Source organism: Euprymna scolopes, chromosome 6 (assembly GCF_053919585.1).
Source record: "Euprymna scolopes isolate OS-2025 chromosome 6, ASM5391958v1, whole genome shotgun sequence".
NCBI classification, from domain to species: domain Eukaryota; kingdom Metazoa; phylum Mollusca; class Cephalopoda; order Sepiida; family Sepiolidae; genus Euprymna; species Euprymna scolopes.
This window is the reverse complement of record NC_136487.1, coordinates 100,823,024-100,847,635: the sequence shown is the minus strand read 5'-3', so window position 1 is coordinate 100,847,635 and position 24,612 is coordinate 100,823,024. Positions and strand designations below refer to the sequence as shown.

Below are 24,612 nucleotides of genomic sequence, written 5' to 3'. Positions count from 1 at the left end.
AAATAACTTGTCACTGAAAGTGCTTAAAATGAAGTTCAAGTGGAATAAGGAAATATTGACGTCCGGAAATATAGCAATTACAAAGCATAGAATTATAGTGTACCGATAGTTTTACAGAGATAAATTTTAATGATGGCATAATATAATTCAATAATTTGAGTGTTATTTCTTCCGCCCGTCACACCAATAATTTCCTGGGTAAGGTTGACACTGTTGTCCAAACTTCCAACTTCCAAACTTCTGTATACGTAACGCACCTTCTCTCAACTCCCAACGAACTTCTGCTAATTCAACTTATTTCTTCGAAATCCAACTTCAAAATGAACGTCCCTCTAAAAAATCAATCTTCTTTTATCTCCAACCAGGAGCATCTCATTTGCATATCGGGTGGTCACCTTGCAGGCATATAAAGAGATAAGGCAGGCATTTTTGTTTCTTTCTTCTTCATTCATTTCATTCCACGACCGACCCGTTGAATTATGCACACGTAAGTCGCATGTTTCCATACACATAATTTCAACATTGTTCCATTAAAAAAAAAAACGTTGAAGACTAATGCCGTGATTCAGCAAAAATTTAACAGAAATAGAAACAGTTGGATGAAAAGATACGACAGAAAGAAAACTAAAATCAACTAGAGAGCAAAACTCCACTAATTCCAAAAGCAACAAATGGAACTACAAGAGGAAGCAGCATCAGAATCACAAAGCAAAAGAGCAAGAAACAGGCCAGTTAAGTCTCTGAATGTTCTAGCTGTCTCCCCTACGGATTCCGTAAAAATTCTTTAAACATTTCTAGCATAATGCTATTCCACAGCAGCAAATAGAAGCAGTGTCATAAATCATCATAAATTTTAATTTGATCAATCATAAATTTTAATTTGATCAATCATAAATTTTAATTTGATCAATCATAATTGTTTAGCGTCAGAAATATCGAGAATTTTGTTTTGCTTGCATTGTTAATCGTTACGGGCCTTTTGGGAAGTCAGTTCGATTTGAAGGCACGTTGTTCAAGAATATTTCTGTCAACATGCATGAAAGGTTTAAAACTCGATTGATTATAATCTTACCTGTAGTAAACACTTGATTCTCTCTCCTGGGGTGCACAGAACTGTCGCTACCGTTCCTGCAAGCATGCCTGCTTTAAATGTTTGTAAATAACTGAAATAAACAATAAAGGCCTGTTTTAATTAACATTATTTCTTAAAAAGTCGGATTTGTAGTGATGCATATTGGTAAACACAGGTGATTGTCGCTAGAGGTTGAGTGACAACAATTTTCTTCATATTTATAGAACTCTTCTCTTCTTTCATACACATTTGTGTTATCACAACAGTTCTTTATCATTGATTTCTCGCTAATAAAAACCGTTGGTTTTGTCTGAATTTTGAATAGCAATAAGGTTTTTTAGGATTCAAGTAATCTCTGTGCTATTCCAGTGTGTATTCTAATGATAATCTCTTTCCTTGTTTTCCCCCATCATTTTAGATCACTTTGTGTCGCTGTCATATTATGAGATATTTCTTACATTTCTGCCATGTCAGTTTCACTTTCCATGAATTTTTGCAATGTTCTTTCTATAATTTGATGCAAAATTATTAATTTCGATTTACTTACATCATCAACGCTCTAATCCCCAGCTGGCATCAATTGAAATCAATGAAACTCGTCTTGGGGAGGCTCCATGTTTTGACAAGCTCCTGGGATTGACCATTACTTCTGATCTGAGATGGAACATGTACATCAAATCTGTTGCCAAGGCCGCTGGGAAAATGGTGGGATCTTTCTATCGATCCAGTAGATATCTCATTGTTGATGCAATTCTCTACCTATATAGAGCCAGGTGCGTTCAAGGATGGAGTACTGTTGCCACATCTGGGCAGGAGCTGCTAGAAAGTCTTATCCTGCCCTGTCAGAGTTCAAAATAGACTTCGTAGGCTAGTGGAGGATGTCCTTTTCTCTTCCTTGCAACCTCTTTCTTACAGAAGAGACGTTGCGAGCCTGTCTCTGCTTTATCATTATTTTCATGGCAAGTGCTCGTCTGAGCTCCAATCTATGCCCCCCTCGCCAAACTTTCACAAGAAACCCTCATCTAACTGAAAACACTATCAATAATTTCCCCACTCTTTATCTGTGCCTAAATCTAAACGTAGATTCCATGAACAAAGCTTCTTTCTTAAAACTGCACGCCTGTGGAACTCTCTCCCCTTTGTCTGCTTTCCAGCTGACTACAATATGGTTGTCTTCAAGTCCAACGTATACAAGTTCTTGATGAGCTGTTCCCCTTAAGTAATCCAATTTACCAAATTTTCATTACTTACAATTATTACGACATTGTCCCATTGACCACTGCACACTTATTAACTCTTATTGGCTAATTTGAGTGTTAGGTTTGGATTTCTAATGTTTTAGTTACGTCTTTATCACAATTACTATCCTCTGACTTGCTCTTCTGTCTATTATTTACTTGTTAACAACTAATTATCTATTTACCATCTACATTATTTAATTAATTATTTAATTTACCATCTACATTATTTAATTAATTATTTAATTTACCATCTACATATATTATAATTTTCTTTTATATTTGCCTCTCACTAATTCTCTCTTTAATTATTATCTTTTTGATCAGAAGCTTATATATATATATATATATATATATATATATATATATATATATATATATATATATATATTTATGTATTTGTGTATGTATATATACTTATGCAGTTGCTCTTCCCCCATTGATGTGTGTGCGTATGTGTATGTGTGTGTGTGTATTTGTGTGTATTTGTGTGTGTGTGTGTTATTTACTTATCATAAACATTTACTTAATTATTTTTATTAATTTATTATTTGATTAACTTACTGATATTCTTACCTATTTTTATATTATCAAAATAACGTAACGTATAATTCCTTAATTTATCCTCCTATTTTCGTTTCTCTCCTTCTTTCTTTCAACGACAGCGTCCAACAATTCAAAAAATTAATAAATAAAAAATAAAAACCAAAAATAAATATTATTCAACCCCCCCGCCTACCACTCTCACTATCACTTTAAACCCGGTATGCAACCTGTTTTTTTCCTCCTCCCACCACACCACACCGGCCAATACTGACTTTGTAACCTGTTTACATGGTGATCTGTTAAATTAATTGCTAACTGCTACTTAAACTGAAGCCGTTATAAACTACAACAGCGTCTATAAACATAAACACATAATTAATATTTAATAATAACCCTCCTCTCATTATATACACTCCTATTACTTTAAATTCAAACGTCCTCTCCCTTCCATTCCCCCCTTCTTGTTTAACTCCCCTTCATCTGCTACCATTTTTCCATTCTTATTTGGTATTATAACTCAGTCCATCCATGAATTCTACGAAGCTGGTCGGATATTTCCTCATCTTTTGAGGATACCTTCCTAGCGGAAACAATATGTAAATTCATTCTGGACTCACAGCAATAAATTTCATATATATATATATATATATATATATATATATATATATATATATATATATATGCATATATATATATGCATATATATATGCATATATATATATATATATGCATATATATATATGCATATATATATATATGCATATATATATATATATATACATATATGTATATATATATACACACATACACACTGGGGTTCGGGAAGGAGTGAGTCACTCGCTCGACAGCAGCACGTTTCTGCCCTCTTCTTTTCCAATCGACCACACCTGGCCTCTCGCCACCAATGTCACACAGCACAATTCAAACGTCAGCAACACGAAATACTTTTCAAGAGAACATGTTCACGACTCTTTTTTTTTTTTTTTCTCTTCCAGGGAATTTTTCCCAGCTTTTATATCCTCCTATCTAAAAAAAAAAAATAGCTTCTCCCATCATGCTCTGCCTTCCCAAGATGCCCTTCGTGTATATAAATGAGCTAGCAATCCTTTTCTTCTTCTTTCCCAAAGAGGGATGCAGATACGCTCGGTACGCTTTTTTTCTAACCATATACCCCACACGCCCCCCTGATCTTCGAGATCAATAAAACACTTCATAATCCTCCATCCAAGCAGGTCTCCTCCTCTCACGTTGAGGCCTCTGGGGGACAACTTCTTGGGGGTTGACGTTTTCAGGTTCACTACAGACATTCTCGTCCAGTTGTAAAGAACCACAATGTGGGGCTAAGTCGAATTGTGGTGCATCTGTACTTCCTCCTCTCCACTGCCATCACAGCACACCGGCAGGGATACACGATGCAGGTCTAGGATATGCCGGGGAACGCTATTCACCATCACATTGTTCTTCAATGCATTCCCGTTACGACCCCCCTCCCTGAGTGAGTGGTACATTTTGCATTAGGGGGCTTCACCTACTTTAATGGTAGCTTCTTCACCTTCAATTCCTACCGTTTTGTTGCACGGATGCTGTCACTTATATGCAAAGATGGCTCTATGGGTGAAATGTTGCTTTTTTCCACAGTAACCTTAATGGTGCGATGATTCCTCTCCAATATCCCATTGCCACTCGGTTGATATGCTGCCCTAAAAAATTGGTTTACTCCCCACTTATCACACACCTCTTTAAAGGCTTCTGATTGGAAAGCGGGGCCATTGTCCATAAACAGCTTCTCAACCGGCCCTCTCTCCAAAGATATTTCCTCGATGACGCCTCCGATCGGCCATGCTGCTTCTCCCCTGATCTCTCTCCATATGGCAAACTTCCCCGGTCCACAGTCGACCATCGACAGATACAGCTTATGGCGATAATGGGTCACATCAATGGCCAATCGCTTCCAGTCCTCCGCAATGTGTTACTCTCCTGCTTTGCGTCTGGGCTGTCCGGGGTCTATCGATTGGCACTCTTGACAGTGCTTCACTACCTCTCTGACCTCCTTCTCAGTGGTTTCTGGGTAAACCTCTCTTGCCAGGAATAACGTCTGTTCTCGACCAAAGTGGTGCATTTCATGTAACTTTTTAACTTCTTCCCCTGCACAGCATACTGAGGAAACCTCCTTTCTATCTTGCAGCCAGACCTTCTTTACATGTCGTCGAATCCGCCTTGTTCTTTTTTGATGGGACCAGCACTACAGATACCCTCAACTGGAATTCCGCTATCAAATCTGCAAGTGCTCCGAGTCTGTGCTTGCTCAGTATTTCTGTAGCACCTTTGGTCCTAACTCTCTTATCGCCAGTCATTGCTGACCTGATCCATGAAACTACCATTGCCGAATCGAATTTGATTTCAATTGTTTTCAATCCCCACTTCAGGGCCAGATTGATTCCTTTCATAGCGGCCTTATTTACCAGCAACGGCCCAATCGTGGCTGCAGCTGTGAGTGGAAATAAGTGCACGAGGCCCCAGTTGGATGACGAGAGACCTGCCATCAAGTGCTTCCAATGCCAGGGTCCTCACCTGCTCAAGGACTGCAAAGAGCCGAGACTAGGGGGTCACCTGCAACCGATGTGGATGAGTGGGGCACATTAGCCGAAATAACTTCTAAGGTTACAATCAGGATTCGGTTCTGGGGTTCGGGAAGGAGTGAGTCACTCTCTCGACAACAGCACGTTTCTTCCCTCTTCTTTTCTAATCGACCACATCTGGCCTCACGCCACCAATGTCACACCTCACAATCTGAACGTTAGCAATACAAAATACTTTCTTTCTTTTTTTCCCAGCTTTTATATCCTCCTATCTAGAAAAAAAAAGGAAGAGACAGGAAAAAAAATTAGCTTCTCCCATCATGCCCTGCCTTCTCAAGATGCCTTTCTTGTATATAAATGAGCTAGCCACCCTTTCCTTCTTCTTTCCCAAAGAGGGATGCAGATACACTCGGTACGTTTTGTTTTTTTCAGATGCATACCCACAATATATATATATATATATATATATATATATATATATATATATATGTGTGTGTGTGTGTGTGTGTGTGTGTGTGTGTGTGTGTGAATTTAAAATGAAAAAAAACAAACACAATGTTCGATGATTCGTTTTTTCAGTGGGTTTTATTCAAACTCCTGTTCTAGATATGAAGTATATTCCTTCACATTCCAGTTATTGTCGGATATTCAGGATAAGAATATCGGTCGTTTTGTCACCTTATCGTAGTTATTCCATTCGTAAAGTAGTTGTAAATTGTTTTCAATCGTGGGGTGTTATAGTTCGATTTCTAGATAATGTTAGTTCATCAGGAGAGAATATGCACTGTTTTAGGGCCTACCTCTCGACGGCTCTTTATGCGTACCGGCTCCCTTACTGGTGTGAGGCTAATATTATATGAATTCTAAGTAAACGAACTGTTCAAATTGATAAAAAAAAAAATGGAATCTAATATGTAGTGGTTTCTATTTTGGTTAACGGATAATGTCTCACGTGTCAAATTTAAAGTTTAATGGTTGCGTCTAACATATGCATTTAGACATACTCCTACCGAAAGTGAAGAAGAATAGAATAAATAGATAAATAAATAAATAAACAAAATAATAAAAATATGAGGGGTCCGTTATGCATGAAAAGCTGTCGAGAGGTTGACCCTGAAACAGTGCGTATTCTCTCCTGATGAACTAACATTATCTGGAAACTGAACTATAATACTCACAATTAAAGACAGACTACAACTAATTTATGAATGGAATAACAACATTAAGGTAACAAAATGATTCATATTTCTATCCTGAACTAATTGGAAGCTGTAGGGATATACTTCACATTTGAAAGCAGTTGTTTGAATAGAATCCACTTAACAGACAAATTATCGAACATTTGTTTCTTCCTTTCCATTTTAAATTCATTTTGTCGGATTTTTAAAAATCTTTTTATTACCATATATAGCGTGACTGGGTTCGGATCTCATGATTGCGTAAGCATGAAACACTAGTGTCTGTGGGTATAAAAATGAATGATTTTTGATTAATTATAACATTAACAGTATGCTTTTAAACATTATATATATATGTGTGTGTGTGTGTGTGTGTGTGTGTGTGTGTGTGTGTGTGTGTGTGTGTTTCGTTGAAGAGCGGAGATAATTCGTTTGTGTTTCTTGCAATTCATTGTTTTTTTTGGAGGGGGGCAATGTTCTAAAATATCCATTTATGTTATGTACTTTGACGATATACTTTTATTAGCAAAAAATTTAGACGTTCTAACAAAAATTAAAAATAATTCGGCACTAAATTTCACGCATGAAATAAATACAAATAACACTATTCCTTTCCTTGATATATAGAAATTAAAGCCAACAGCGATAGATGTATTACCTATACAAAGAATCATGTCTCCTCAATTTTAAAGAATCATGTCTCCTCAATTTTAAAAGCGAATTTCCCGATAGATATAAAATGGCCGTAGTGAAAAATCTCATCTACCAAATGTAATTAATACACTAACGAAATATTTTATAAAGCACTATCTATATAAAACCTTATTAATAACAACTTCCCAATTTATATCGTCAATCAAAAAATTAAACGCACTCTAGCCGCCATTACAAAAAAAACACTAATAATAATAATAATAATAATAATAATAATAATAATAATAATAATAATAAAAAATAACAACATTATCATCATTGTCATTATCATCATCATTATTATTCACATTCTACTGTAACTAGATGCATGCTGATTATAAAATCTAACAATAAAATGTAACTAGATGCATGCTAATTATAAAATCTAACCATAAATTGTAACCGGATGCATTCTAATTATAAAATGTAACCATAAAATATAACCAGATGCATGCTAATTATAAAATCTAACCATAAATTGTAACCAGATGCATGCTAATTATAAAATCTAACCATAAAATGTAACCAGATGCATTCTAATTATAAAATCTAACCATAAACTGTAACCAGACACATTCTAATTATCAAATCTAACCATAAAATGTAACCGGATGCATTCTAATAATAAAATCTAACCATAAAATGTAACCGGATGCATTCTAATTATAAAATCTAACCATAAAATGTAACCAGATGCATTATATAATTATAAAATCTAACCATAAAATGTAACCAGATGCATTATATAATTATAAAATCTAACCATAAAATGTAACCAGATGCATGATAATTATAAAATCTAACAATAAAATGTAACCAGATGCATGATAATTATAAAATCTAACCATAAAATGTAACCAGATGCATTATATAATTATAAAATCTAACCATAAAATGTAACCAGATGCATTATATAATTATAAAATCTAACCATAAAATGTAACCAGATGCATGATAATTATAAAATCTAACCATAAATTGAAACCAGATGCATTATATAATTATAAAATCTAACCATAAAATGTAACCAGATGCATTATATAATTATAAAATCTAACCATAAAATGTAACCAGATGCATGATAATTATAAAATCTAACCATAAAATGTAACCAGATGCATGCTAATTATAAAATCTAACCATAAAATGTAACCAGATGCATGATAATTATAAAATCTAACAATAAAATGTAACCAGATGCATGATAATTATAAAATCTAACCATAAAATGTAACCAGATGCATTATATAATTATAAAATCTAACCATAAAATGTAACCATATGCATTATATAATTATAAAATCTAACCATAAAATGTAACCAGATGCATTATATAATTATAAAATCTAACCATAAAATGTAACCAGATGCATGATAATTATAAAATCTAACCATAAAATGTAACCAGATGCATGATAATTATAAAATGTAACCATAAAATGTAACCAGATGCATTATATAATTATAAAATCTAACCATAAAATGTAACCAGATGCATTATATAATTATAAAATCTAACCATAAAATGTAACCAGATGCATGATAATAATAAAATCTAACCATAAAATGTAACCGGATGCATTCTAATTATAAAATCTAACCATAAAATGTAACCAGATGCATTATATAATTATAAAATCTAACCATAAAATGTAACCAGATGCATGATAATTATAAAATCTAACAATAAAATGTAACCAGATGCATGATAATTATAAAATCTAACCATAAAATGTAACCAGATGCATTATATAATTATAAAATCTAACCATAAAATGTAACCAGATGCATTATATAATTATAAAATCTAACCATAAAATGTAACCAGATGCATTATATAATTATAAAATCTAACCATAAAATGTAACCAGATGCATGATAATTATAAAATCTAACCATAAAATGAAACCAGATGCATTATATAATTATAAAATGTAACCATAAAATGTAACCAGATGCATTATATAATTATAAAATCTAACCATAAAATGTAACCAGATGCATTATATAATTATAAAATCTAACCATAAAATGTAACCAGATGCATGCTAATTATAAAATCTAACCATAAAATGTAACCAGATGCATTATATAATTATAAAATCTAACCATAAAATGTAACCAAATGCATTATATAATTATAAAATCTAACCATAAAATGTAACCAGATGCATGATAATTATAAAATCTAACCATAAAATGTAACCAGATGCATTATATAATTATAAAATCTAACCATAAAATGTAACCAGATGCATGATAATTATAAAATCTAACCATAAAATGTAACCAGATGCATGCTAATTATAAAATCTAACCATAAAATGTAACCAGATGTATTATATAATTATAAAATCTAACCATAAAATGTAACCAGATGCATTATATAATTATAAAATATAACCATAAAATGTAACCAGATGCATGATAATTATAAAATCTAACCATAAAATGTAACCAGATGCATGCTAATTATAAAATCTTACCATAAAATGTAACCAGATGCATTATATAATTATAAAATCTAACCATAAAATGTAACCAGATGCATTATATAATTATAAAATCTAACCATAAAATGTAACCAGATGCATGCTAATTATAAAATCTAACCATAAAATGTAACCAGATGCATTATATAATTATAAAATCTAACCATAAAATGTAACCAGATGCATGATAATTATAAAATCTAACCATAAAATGTAACCAGATGCATGCTAATTATAAAATCTAACCATAAAATGTAACTAGATGCATTATATAATTATAAAATCTAACCATAAAATGTAACCAGATGCATTATATAATTATAAAATCTAACCATAAAATGTAACCAGATGCATGATAATTATAAAATCTAACCATAAAATGTAACCAGATGCATTATAATTATAAAATCTAACCATAAAATGTAACCAGATGCATTATATAATTATAAAACTTAACCATAAAATGTAACCAGATGCATTATATAATTATAAAATCTAACCATAAAATATAACCAGATGCATGCTAATTATAAAATCTAACCATAAAATGTAACCAGATGCATTATATAATTATAAAATCTAACCATAAAATGTAACCAGATGCATGATAGTTATAAAATCTAACCATAAAATGTAACCAGATGCATGCTAATTATAAAATCTAACCATAAAATGTAACCAGATGCATTATATAATTATAAAATCTAACCATAAAATGTAACCAGATGCATGATAATTATAAAATCTAACCATAAAATGTAACCAGATGCATGCTAATTATAAAATCTAACCATAAAATATAACCAGATGCATTATATAATTATAAAATCTAACCATAAAATGTAACCAGATGCATTATATAATTATAAAATCTAACCATAAAATGTAACCAGATGCATGATAATTATAAAATCTAACCATAAAATGTAACCAGATGCATGCTAATTATAAAATCTAACCATAAAATGTAACCAGATGCATTATATAATTATAAAATCGATAAAAATAATAAGAAATATATATAAATATTTAAATACATGTCAACAATTGAAAAAACTCCAATATTCATTATTTATTACAAAAAATTTGAAACAAGTCAATTACTAATAAGAAATAAGTTTACACCCGACGACAATTTACTTAAAACTAGAAATGCCGTATACGTTTTTACATGTCCTATAGGTGAATGAGCCTCCAAAAACAACACGTACATCGGCATGACTAGAACCAGTATATTTCGCCGACTAACATGTCACCTATCTTCCCCGAACAGCTCCATTTTCCAACACCTTGCAGCACATGACACTCCCAAAAACGAATTTAGAACAATTTATTAATTAAAAACACCGCCAGTGCTTTTAGTGATTTGAAACTATTTTAATCGACGTTTCGGTAAATTCAGCAAACGCAATTTTTAATTAATCACTCACCTGAAGACGACTCATGGAAGGCGAAAACATTTCGTGACTACGGCAAATTTCTTTTTTCACTCAAACAGAATGTTCGAACATTGGCTCACCAAGAGAGGAAAAATGGATTGCAAGAAAAACCGGGATTATCCCTGCTGTTCAACGAAACATGCATAAGAGAAAACAATGCTGCCAAATATACTTTTTATATAATTTTGAAATCATACTATGTTTTCATTTGGAGATGAAATCATACTATGTTTTCATTTGGAGATGAAATCATACTATGTTTTCATTTGGAGATGAAATTTGAAAATACTTTTCACGCGCATATGCATTGGCGAGCGAATTATTTCAGTATTTAGTTTTACTTAAATATTAATAAAAACATTGATCAATTCTTTTATAAATTTACGCCGGGGAGAGGGTAGGAATTATGTTACATGGTAAGTCAAGATTTTTGTAAAGTTAAACAAAATAAAAGCAAATATTTCGTTTCTGACGTGTATATGCATTTGTGTTGGTCTGCTAAATGAAATAAATATTACCAATACGTTGATATTTATTGAAATCGATTTTTATTTTTTGAAAGATTATCAAGCAATTCGATCGTCCATAATCGGGATAAAATTACTGGAGTAAATTGCTGACGAATGTCAAAAATTAAATTAAATAATTAAAAAATATTGACTTGCAATTATGGATTATTAATAATGAATTGCATGGAGAGTGTTGGGAGGTTTCAGAAGATCGCATTCCATTTTTCTGCATCGTGTTTTTACCAAGTAATCTCATTAGTCAAAAAGGGTGTTAAAAATTCCATTTTACTTCTGATAAGAGGGGGATCATTTAGTAAACTTACCTTAGCTGGTGTTCTGGGTGTTTCTGCTGCAGTTTTTTACCGACACCAAAACCAAAAAACCATAGGGCAAACATCGGAGGAATAATCAATAAAGGAACACCCATTCCTTTGTATAATCCGCGTATACCCTGCAAGATATGCAATGTACGCACGTTAATTTTATGTGTGTGCACGGAAGAGAGCGATGAAAAAGGTGGGGGATGTGCCACAAGCTTTACTTTACTTGATATAAACTTTTTTATTTAAGCACACACACACATATTATGTGTGTATTTTCATACGCGTGTATAATGAAGCTAGCAAAGAATGCAAACTTATCAAGATAGGAAAAGACCAACACGGCAAAGAGGAACAATTAAATATATATTAAATAAAAGATAAGGAATAAAAAATTACATATAACTTTATTTAACTTTTGAATGCTTACTTTAAAATATGTTATAAATTGGCCGATTAGGATTATGGAATGCTGTGATTTTATAACGTGGTCGTTTGTGTTTGTTACAGGCCACACCTCTGTTGGACCTCTATGCCGCCCGGTACCGTCAAAAAGGAACAAACAAAGAAAAATAAATCCGGGTCGTCATGATTTTTTTTAAAACACAACCATTTATTGCCGTTACTGTCTCGTCTCAACACCACTAAAATAGTCCCTCGCTGCCACATGTTCATCTAACCTGGCGTGTTTCTCTTTTTTCCAACCGCACGCTGGCCACGGCCGGCCCATCCTCGCCTTCACTTTACACGTCCGTCTCCTTCGGCGTCGATCTTTTTTCTTGAATAAGTGGTTTCCGTTTTTTCTTTTTCTTCAGACGCAAGCCCAAACACACTTGCCAATTTGCATACACGTTCCAACGGTTCTGCTGCTGCTAATACAGTCGTTTGCCATTCTTCGGCTGTTACGCATATTTTCATACGCGCTCATATGCGCTCTGTTACAATTTGATGTTATATTAACTTACATGTGACTGATTTTTCTGTATAGCTACTTTAATCAGAGAGGCGGTAGCACTCTCTATATAGGGATGGCCCGTACACGCCTATATACGCCTACAAAACAAAACTATCCAAACCTCAACTAAAATCAACTTATAAGTTTCAAAAAGCACATATTCTTACAGAGAAGCGTCTTACGAATTCAGCGAGTGTCAGAACGTCGGTTAAAATGTCAAAAGAGAGCAAAAAAAAAAAGGGTACAAAAATGGCCAATTGTTCTTCTTTCTTCTTTCTTCTTCTGCTTTCTTCTTTCTTTTGAGACGATGTATCTCGGTGTACGAACGGTCTCTGACAACAGTTCAAGCATCAATCGACTGCTCTTTACACGGAGAAGTGCAGTGACCCATCGCTTTTTAGCTAACTCCATAATTAAATAAGATTACGTGTAATAACAAGTTTTAAACACTATATACCCAATGTAGACAGACCACTTCGAACACGGAACTTCTCTCAAAAGGGACAGCTCCAAATAATACACCGGATGCTCACAGACGTTCCAGTTTGCCAGTGGCCAATATTTCTTGGACGCTGAATATTTGAGGTGAACGTTAAGGTTTTTTCTTTAAACAGTAACCCACCAGCGTTAATGAAACCACGAAATCTTTATCTCAGTTGATCAAAATTGTTATAAGAGTAACCTATCAGCAAGTACGACGTCAAAAAACAATGTTATAAAAACAAATAATTCTTCAGATTTTGGACTGTAAAATATGTACAAAATGTCAATGCTGTGACCAGGATTCGAACCTTGGTTAGCACGGCCACAACGTGGGGTCCTAACCTCTAGACGATCACGGCTAACACTGACGTCTGTCGCTCTTGGCAGAAAGACACATGACTACTGTCAAACTATTGAAAAATAAGGAGGAAACTTGAAATTCTCACGCATGCGCAAAAAATACACTATAGCAACCATTGTTAAATGCAGCTGAATCTCTTCGCTCGCTAAGAAAAGTAGATCAGACCAGTTCTTCTAAGAACTCACCAAACGCCAAAGGAAATAAGTTAAATTAACCGCAAAAGAAACTGAAAGAAAGTCATTTTCTAAGAACTCACTGGAAGCTGACCAAAAAGAATCAAAATCCAAGCCCTAGCCACAAAAATAACTAGATATTGTGGCTACTATACACAATCTACTAATAAAGACAAGTAAGTTTTCTAAAATAAACTACAATAAATTAACCAAGTAACCTCACACTGTCACTGATTAGGACTTCATATAAAGATAACAACTACACTATTGGTGTATATACCGTTCCACACTTTAACTATTGGTGACGGGGCAGTATCTTAATTCTACGAGAGTTGTCTTGCTATAAGATAAGTGATATTATAGTAAGATACACATAAGTGTTATATGTTTATATTTAATAAAAAATGCCAAACTCAGCACGTAGTAAAAAAGCTCAGAGAAATATAGACTATGAAAAAAACAAAGTCAAGGTATTATCTGAGCAAAAAGAATACTACCAGAAAAATGCTGAAATAATAAAAATTAAGTATCATGCAAATCCTGAGGCAAAGAAGGCTGCCTCACGTGCTGACTCAAAAGCACGGTATAACAGGGATCCCGAGGGGAAAAAAACTGCCTCACGTGCTCTTTATAACAAAGAACCAGAAAAAAAGGCTGCCTCACGTGCTGACTCAAAAGCACGGTATAACAGGGATTCTGAGGAGAAAAAAGCTGCCTCACGTGCTCTTTATAACAAAGAACCAGAAAAAAAGAAGGCTGCCTCACGTGCTGACTCAAAAGCACGGTATAACAGGGATTCCGAGGGAAAAAAAGCTGCCTCACGTGCTCTTTATAACAAAGAACCAGAAAAAAAGAAGGCTGCCTCACGTGCTGACTCAAAAGCACGGTATAACAAGGATTCCGAGGGGAAAAAAGCTGCCTCACGTGCTCTTTATAACAAAGAACCAGAAAAAAAGAAGGCTGCCTCACGTGCTGACTCAAAAGCACGGTATAACAGGGATCCCAAGGGGAAAAAAGCTGCCTCATGCACAAACTATTATAAATATAAATATCAAAAACTGCCAAATCTTTGCCAAAACGCCAACGAATGAACCAAGAAAAATTTAATAGTGAAGGTATGAACATTTTAGAACTTTATAATACTCTAACTGTTTTATCAGAGAGGCGGTAGCACTCTCTATGTAATATAGAACCGATGGAGGACCAAGAGGCAACTCCTAAGGCCCAAAACCCAAAGACCTAAAACCCAGCAGGGAGCGACCTGCTACTAATGGAGGCGGCAATGAGCCGCCTCCTAAAAAAGACAATACTATCATGAATGTAAGTTTAAAAATAAGACTGTAAGTAAAAATACTAATTAACAAGAATAAAAAAGCATTGGAAATGCAAAAGGATATAGGGATGGTATGCCAAAAAGTATACAAACAAGATAGCTATGAATGGCTAGGCACATGGAAATAGAATTGCATCCAAAGTATAGCCCTATAGCTTTTTACAACCGTAATGATGGCACGGAATGAAGATTGGAGAAAAGCTATAGGGTTATACTTTGGATGCAATTCTATTTCCATGTGCCTAGCCATTCATAGCTATCTTGCTTGTATACTTTTTGGCATACCATCCCTATATCCTTTTGCATTTCCAATGCTTTTTTATTCTTGTTAGTTTAGGAATACTTTGATTTTGCCCTATATATGTGTATATGCGTGTATGTCTATGTATGGGTATGTATATATGTGTATATATCTATATATGTATGGGTATATATATATATATCATGTGTGTGTTTATATATGTCTGTATGCGCATAATCTTAATTCTACTAGAACATCTGTGTTTCACCATTAAGTATTCGACATTTGAATACATATAGTAATTATTTCATATTCATAAAATTTTAATTTCCTTGTGATCTCCATTACATTTCATCCTGAAGTATAAATACGTTTGATAAGAGGCTTTGCTATAATATGTATGCACTTATGTAGCTGATGATGTTTGTGTAAGTATTTATCTTTTATATTTCTATATGTATATGTATGCATGTTTTGTTTGTGTATACATGTATATATTAACGCATTGTGTATTATGTAGCCTGTAATACTTATACGAGGGGCGTGCAATAAGTAATGCCCCTGACCCACTTCCCGTTGTCTGATCTAGCTGAAATTTTGCATGTGCAATGATTTATATCTCTACGGGTTATGTGGCAAATTACAGCTCTGAACTAATTGTGGTTTCTGTTTTACAGGTGTTTGAACTGAGTTAGGTATGAAATGGAGCCTATTGAATGTCGAGCAGTGATCCGGTTTTTGTATTTAAAAGGATGCACACCACAGGGGACTTTTGATGAAATGAAAGAAACTTATGGTGATAATGCCCCATCATATGACCTTGTAAAACGCTGGCATCGTGAATTTAAACATGGCCGGAAGTCTGTGGAAACAGCTCCCAGACCTGGTCACACCCCCCTTCTGCCATTGATGAGGCATCTGTCCGTCAAGGACGGCTGCCATTTTGGAAGATCGGCGCATTACTATTCGCCAAATAGCCCAAGATGTCAAGATTAGTACAGGGTCGGTGGAAACACTCATTCATGACCATTTGCATATGCATAAGGTGTCTGCCAGATGGATTCTCAGATTGCTCACACCATTCCAGAAGCGAGAACGCGTCGAGGATGAATTTGGAGATGTGCCAAGAAGATGAGTCAAAGTTTTTCAAAAGACTGATTAAACAGGATGAAACCTGGGTCCATCACTATGATCCAGAGACCAAAGCCCAGTCAATGCAGTGGAAGCACTTGGACTCACCACCTTCAAAGAAGGCAAAGGTACAGCCCTCCACTGACAAGGTCATGTCACAGTCTTCTGGGACCAGGACGGAGTAGTGATGACAGATTTCCTGGCAAAGGGTACCACAATTACAGGAGATTTGAGGAAATTAAGGGAGCTATTTAAATCAAGAGGTGGGGCAAGATCAGCAAAGGTACCCTCCTCCTGCAGGACAATGCTCCAGTCCACAACTCGCATGTCGCCAGATCAGAAGTACGAGTGTGGGGTTATGAAATCCTTCCCCATCCTCCCTACTCTCCTGACCTTGCAACCTCTGACTTTCACCTTTTCCCAGCCATGAAGTTGTTTTTGAAAGGAAAGCGTTTCCCATATGCTGCCCTGATTTCTGAAGTCACGTCATGGTTGGAGGACCAACCTGGTGTGTTCTTCAAAAACGGTCGCCAGAGCTGCATCAAACGATGGGAGAAATGCATAACTCTGGGTGGTTCCTATGTAGAGAAAGACTAATAACTGCCAAGTTTCGTTCCTCTACTGCTATGGAAAGTGGGTCAAGGGCATTACTTATTGCACGCCCCTCGTATAATTTGAAATATATATATATATATATATATATATATATATATATATATATATATATAATTAGTCTAATTTTTTTTTAATTATCTTTTAATTACCTATTATTTTTACTCTCTTTATATATATGTGTGTGTGTGTGTGTGTGAGAGAGAGAGAGAGAGAGAGTGTTTATATATATATATATATATATATATATATATATATATATATAAACACTCTCTCTTATATATATATATATATATATATATATATATATATATATATATATATATATATATATATATATATATATGTATATACTGTATTAACAAAACCAAGACTTCAAAAAAGAAATTGGTAGCAACAAAAAGTGTATTTCATTGTAAGTTACAATTGTTTCAAGATCGGTTGGACAATTTCAAGCATTATGGCGTTTGAAATTTTCACATAACCAGGCTTTCTTCAGACTTCTTGAATAAAAAACACTTTAATAATAGAACATTATTTAAAGAAATTTCCCTTAAAGGAAATGAAGCATGCGAAAACATTTATCCTGGACGCATCCTTTGTCAAGAGCTTATTTAAATATTAATATATCACCTAATTTTCGTATCATTATTTAAAAAACTGTCATAAGAAGTTACCACAAAAACCCGTAGCCATTTAATATCTTTTAATAGTACTATTCATTGAATTCTTGAATTAGATTTCTATATTTCTTTATTTCACATAATTAATTTAAAAAAAAAACATTTTTTATGAATTTTATTTTTATATTTATAATATGGCCAGAACAACCTAGTTAAAACATTACGGTTATTTTTAGTTTCGTATTCGCCCAATGCTGGCTTCAATGTTTACAAAATTAGATTTTAAACCAGTATTAGGTTAATATTTTATTAAATAGGGAAATAAAGAATGACATTACCTTATATTTATTTAATCCTCATACATCATTCCAGGTTATGGATCCCATTCTATTTTTTATTATTTAATATTTTATTATTCTCTTTCGTTCTAATCTATTGTGATTATCGATAATTGGGGAAACCTAGCTACAAAGGGAGATAATCCATCTCATTATTAATTTTCCAAGAATTAGTTGAAAATTATGGGGAACAAAAGTCGCCGTAGGTACTTATAACAGTTAAAGGGGGACAACTAGGGTCGTTTGGTGTTTCGAGTCAAGTAAATACTAAAAAGCGTCTATGATTTATTAATTAATTTAATTAAACAGATACAAAAAAGGCTATAATTTAACAAATTAAGAATTTAAAGTATATTTTTAATCTTAAAGCTGATTATATACCCATGGGTTTAACCTACACCAACCATACATCCATAGTCTACTGAGGTTACTCATGGCTCCAAAACCAAAATTACAATTCGTGTATTGTGTTCTTGGATACCTAAATAAAATAATATATATCGTCTTAATAATTATACTGACAACAAAACCAGCCAATAGCTACAAGTGCGTTTCATCCGATGAAAAGGTGTTTACCCTTGCATTTTTGGATAAAAACATTTAGAACAAGAGTAAATCAACCAGCAGGGATTCTACAAGCTTTAGTTGTCAGAGAACAATATCAATTAATTTCCAATCCACTAATTGCTCATTTAATTATTTTTTTAATAATTACTAGTTTATTGTTAAGTTACGTATCCCTTATTGATCTTCGTTTTTTTTCTAGCTCTCTCGTAAAATTCATTGGTATATGAAAAATTACTGAATTATACGAACCCAGTAAAAGTCAGTATATTACAAACAATATATATATATATATATATATATATATATATATATATATATATATATATAGAGAGAGAGAGAGAGAGAGAGAGAGAGAGAAAGAGAGAGAGAGATAAATAGATAGATAGATATAATCTGGGGTTATTGTTTTTCAGAGGTTAAGTAACCAATGAAGTTAAGCGTGCTCAATATCGAAGTAGAACATGGTATATTCTTTATTTGTTTTTACATAAGCAGTAATATGTTGCTACACAATCATGAGCATGCTTCGGTCAGTTGTAACTAGAGACCTCTTCAGGCGATACAGCTTAGATGAAAGCAAAGTATGCAATGAAAATATTTGGTGACAGGGAATTAATATCAGGAGGTTCCGTCAAATGTTGTGAAAAATAAGATTTAGTTGTCTGTAAATAAGACCCAAAAGGGGTGTGGATTAAGGTCTGTTTTGAGATATAGGAATGTAATGGAAAGGACTGGGAGGATTAAAAATTGAGATAGAGATAAAAAGAATAGTATCCATATGCGTGTGTGATGACCGCCCTAAATCTTAAACATACTAGTGTGTATAGTTTCAATCAGCAGGGGAATGTTATTTTAACATATCTATGCAAAAAAGGGTTTCAGATTTAATCAAAGTTATTCGGTTGTAAAAATTTTTTTAATTGGACTAGAATTTTATATGTGGGCAGAAAGTGCACAACTTACGTTGCTTTCTCGTGCATCAGTAAAGATGTTAGGAGATAAGGAAGAAAAGGAAAAGACGCAAGGGAGAAAAGAAGAAAAGAAAAAAGGGAAAGAAAGGAAGATTAGAAAGAAGAAAATAAAGAAGGAAAAAATAAAATAAAAATAATATCTAAATCCAAAATAAAATAAAAACATAAATAAAAACAAAATTACAAATTAAAGAAATTAAATCAAAAACAAAAATAAAAACAAAAATAAAAACAAAAACAAAAATAAAATCAAAATAAAACAAAAACAAAAATAAAATCAAAAGCAAAAATAAAAATCAAAAACAAAAATAAAATAAAATAAAAATGAAATAAAAAACAATAATAAAAACAAAATTAAAAATAAAATCAAAACCAAAAATAAAATCAAAACCAAAAATAAAATAACAAAAACAAAACTAAAACAAACTTAGTGGGTGACAATAGTTAAACTATTTTCGCCCATTAATTACAAATACCTAGGCTGTCAATCAATTTGAGTGACTTCTCTTCTAGTTAGATAGCCCCCCCACTTTTCGCACTTGGGCTGACGGAATAGCGTGACCTCTATATATGTACGAAGAACTTACCTCATTTCTTACTGTTTTTACTCCACAGTCCCATGTATTTTTATATAATGGGGGATGTCCGGCCATTGCCTTCATTGTCTGTAATCGAACCTGTTCGAAATAAATAAAAGAATTCAGAACCATTCTCAAATTTTAAGCTAACAACATTCATTCGAGGGGGGGGGCAATTATTTTCATTAACTCATCAATAGTTTTTCAACTTTCTACAACTACTAAGAGCGAATTATAGGCTCTGCCAAACGATTTTGAAGAACGGGGCGCATGATCCCGTGACATCAGACTTGTGTTAACTATACGAACTATGGAAAAGCAGAAGCGAATTAATGATTTTTTAAAAACCTTTGTTTATCTTCTTCAAACTGCAATTAATAATTACTCTTTGTTATAATTTTGTTAGGTTTTAAGATTTAAACAGTTTAACGATTAATAATGCTATAAACAATTGTATGTTAAATATGAAATACGGTTTTACTAAACTGTTCTTTTGGTTAATTACAGGTTTCCATACTTTCATTTCGTAAAAAAGAGACAAGTGGTCTATAAAAGAGTATATATACAGAGAGAGTGGTCTATAAAATGTTTATTATTTGTGCAATAATATTTTTAATCGGTTTTAATCTGGCGATAAAATAGCTGGCACGTTTATATTATAACTTAATATTTCAAAAAAAAAAAAAAGAGTTAAACACAATTAAAAATCTATGTTGCAATGAAATATTTTTAAATAATAGAATTTTTAATCGTTTTAATTTTTTAAAAATCAATTAATTTTTAGGAAGTGTTTTTTCTTGACAATTTAATTGATAATGATATATATCAATTAGAAAAAAGCTATTAAAAACATAATAGTATTAAATTTATATCAATTTTTTAATTGCAACTTCAAGGTAAGTTTTGTTCAAGATGTGTATTTAAACTTAAAAAAAATATTTTTTTATTTATTTGAACTCTTATTTTTCATAATAAATAGAAATTTCGATCAAGTTAAAAATATTTTGTTCGAATTTCGAAAAAAATAAATAGCTGGGGGACATGCACTAGAAAAATATTTTCCTCATATATTTTACGGAAACTGCATTTTACATGTAATTTCATTCTAAAATCGATGATATCGAAAATTTCACGAAAATCTGACAATTAGTTATTTTTGCTAGATTTATTAAACATGGGTATGTTTTCACATTCGAAATGCTTACTACATGGGAACGTTATTTTGAAGCGTCAAATATGTAAACACGATTTTCGTCTCGCAATTTAATTATTTTCGTACGTTGAAATAAATTGAAAAAATTGTTTCTAGTTTATTTTGCCCTTCTTCTTTTAAATGGTACAAAAGTTATATTGATAATATTAATTTATAATCAAGTTACATCGTTTTACATATAGGGGGGGGTAATTCTGTGGTGAATTTTGGAGGTGCCTAGCGAATTACAATTGAAGTATGTAAAAAGTTTCAATTTTGTATGTAAACAAAACTCCATCAGTTATGTTTCTGGATGCTTTAGATGATGATTTTGTGTCCGCACTATTTGGATGGTTAGAACTAGTGTTCTCATCTTGAGAGTTATTTTCATTACATCTTTTTTCAACTTCCGACTTTATTCAGGTGTCCGTTATCGAACTTGGGAATCTGCACGGAATAACAAAAACATTTTATTTAATTCTCGTTCCATCAGTCTTGGTTGAATAGAAGTTGTAAGTAATTCGAAACTGTATTTTGAATGTAGTTAATGCTGGAGATTGAACTATTAACTTCCAGAAGAGTGTAAATTTTACAACTGAATTTCATCATTTTATTCACTACGTCACGGACTTGTAAATGTATCAGTTTACACACTGAAAATAAGAAAAAAATGTCAATCCAGTTTGTAGAATTTTTTAAAACTTTGTTTTGTCACCAGCTTTACTTAGAGAAGGGTGTAAAAGAATAAACATCAAAAACGTAATTATTTTTCTTGCATATATTTCATCTCTCAATACACACAAATATAAAATCAATATTCAATATATTACGGAAGTAGTCAAGAAAAGAATATCTATAAGTTCTGCCTTTCTTGGAGAATAAAAAATAATTAAATACTGTGTTGTTTGAAAAAAACAATGAAAAAACAAACATTTTTTTTTAATTAGCTGACAAACAGCTTTATTGGACATTGTGTTATAAAGTCACTTATTCTTGTGCCAAAGACCACCAGCCCCACAGTTTCATGCTCAATTGAATAAGAGAGACAAATCTTGCAACATGTCAAAATATCGAAACCTAAAAGTGCCAATGAGACATGAAGCTAAAACAGTTATGCATGTTTCAACTGAATGCAATATTTAAACATGAAATAACGTACAGCTTTGTTTTTAATAGAAATATATTCGAGATTTCTATATATTTTAGTCGTATAGTTTGCCAGTCATATTTCTCATTCTATGTGATCTTGAGAAAACATTTTTGTATCAAATGTATCTCGTGCTGCTGTCATGCATGTTTTTGTCTCTTTCTTATTTTTAAAATATTCTACCTTTTTATTTCGATGTACTTTTTGCCTTTTTATTTGTGTAAACCCTTTTCTTGATTACAGTTTATACAACTGCATATGTGTATTGGAAATTACACTTTAAACCTAATCCACGCAGTTTGTTTTTGTCGTTAAAAAAATCGCAATTCGACTCCATATTTTATATGTGAACGAAAATGAGAATAACTTATGAGAAACATTTAATAGTCTCGGGAGAGAATACACTGGCGACTGGTGAATTCGGAAATTCTTGATCTACTGGACATTTTTAGTTTCTGAGGAAGTAATGACCAAAGCATCAACTATTGAATGGCTGAGATGATCGATTGGTTACAAGTGCAAGAAACAGTGCCAAATATTGTTATTGCTCTGCGAATGTTTTTGATTCTTGCAACTGTTGCCACACAGAGAAAAGCTCTAAAACTCATTTAAGACCAAGGTATGACACTAATTTTCGACACCCATAACAAAAAAAAAAAAAGCAAAAACTAGTAAAATGAAATTAATTCATCGTAATTTTTACTCTACATTGAAGAGGAAGGATCAGTGTTTAAATTGCATATAAACATTATTTGGATCAAGTAACGATTAGATACCTCGTAGCAGAAGACTAATACTGGCGCACATTTCAAGTGACAAGGTTGTCCGACCTTGACATTGCCGTTGGTTGTTGTCAAATAGCAGACATGGTTGAATGTTCGCGAGCAAGATTTTTTAAAAATATATTTACAAAACTTTTTAAGATTTAAAAGAAAAAAATATATATTTACAAAACATTTTCTTTAATATTAAATATTTACAAAACTTTTAAGGATTTAAAAAAACAAACTTTTTTTCTGTTTACACAACACATTTTAGCGTAAGTAACAAAACGAATGTAAATTTGACAAAATATATTTAAATAGATGGGTGTTTTTCTAAGTGCGTTATTTTTATATATATTTACAGAACGTTTTAATAAATCTAATAATAATAATAATAATAATAATTGGTAAATTTTTACGACGTACCCCAGCATATTATAAATGCCCTAACCCCCCCTATGTTAAGAACGGCTTTCAGAATAAACACCTCCAATCTCAAAAGCCGTCCTTAACATGGAGAGGTTGGATGAGTTATTACGAAAGCCGTTCTTAACATGGGGTGGTTGGGGGTGTTTACACCAGGCTGGGGCAGGTCATAAAATAATACCAACTAAATAAATAAACCGACGTTATTACTGAGAATTTCGGATGATGGCAATTAAAAAATATATAATTAAAAAAATAAATAAATAAAATTATTATAACCAAACTTTTTAATGGCAGAAACAAATATAAAATAGCTGACTTGTTCGGGGTTTTGCGACCAAGATTAATTTTTATGTACAGTGTTTTTTTCTTCTCCTTTTTTATCTTTCTTTGTGCGTTTTAATACAATTCAATTCAATATTTATTTAAAGTGCGATGCATGTAGGTGGTCAGTTAAGGAGAAATCCTTCTAGACCGAAGCAATTTTTATGCATAATAAAATCATAGGCGAAAATTTTGAAATGTAAACAATACATAATAAATATTTTTTACGTAAAAATTGAATAACTTTAATATATTTTCTAACTTCTTTTTCGAAAAATCGAGAAAAATCATATAGTCGGCAATGTTTGTTACTCACGTTTAAATATA

General features: G+C 32.5%; 1 protein-coding gene across 2 annotated transcripts in view; it reads right to left on the bottom strand.

Moving 5' to 3' along the window:
- LOC145277823 (mitochondrial carnitine/acylcarnitine carrier protein-like) overlaps positions 1 to 24,612 on the bottom strand; it is a 157,538-nt gene that overhangs the window by 107,060 nt on the left and 25,866 nt on the right. For both annotated transcript variants that reach the window (XM_080129725.1, XM_080129726.1), the window contains exons 2-4: positions 20,442 to 20,531; positions 12,070 to 12,197; positions 1,073 to 1,163 (exon numbers count right to left, since the gene is read on the bottom strand). In XM_080129725.1, the coding sequence (XP_079985851.1) occupies positions 1,073 to 1,163; positions 12,070 to 12,197; positions 20,442 to 20,531 (309 nt within the window). The remainder of the gene's footprint in view (positions 1 to 1,072; positions 1,164 to 12,069; positions 12,198 to 20,441; positions 20,532 to 24,612) is intronic.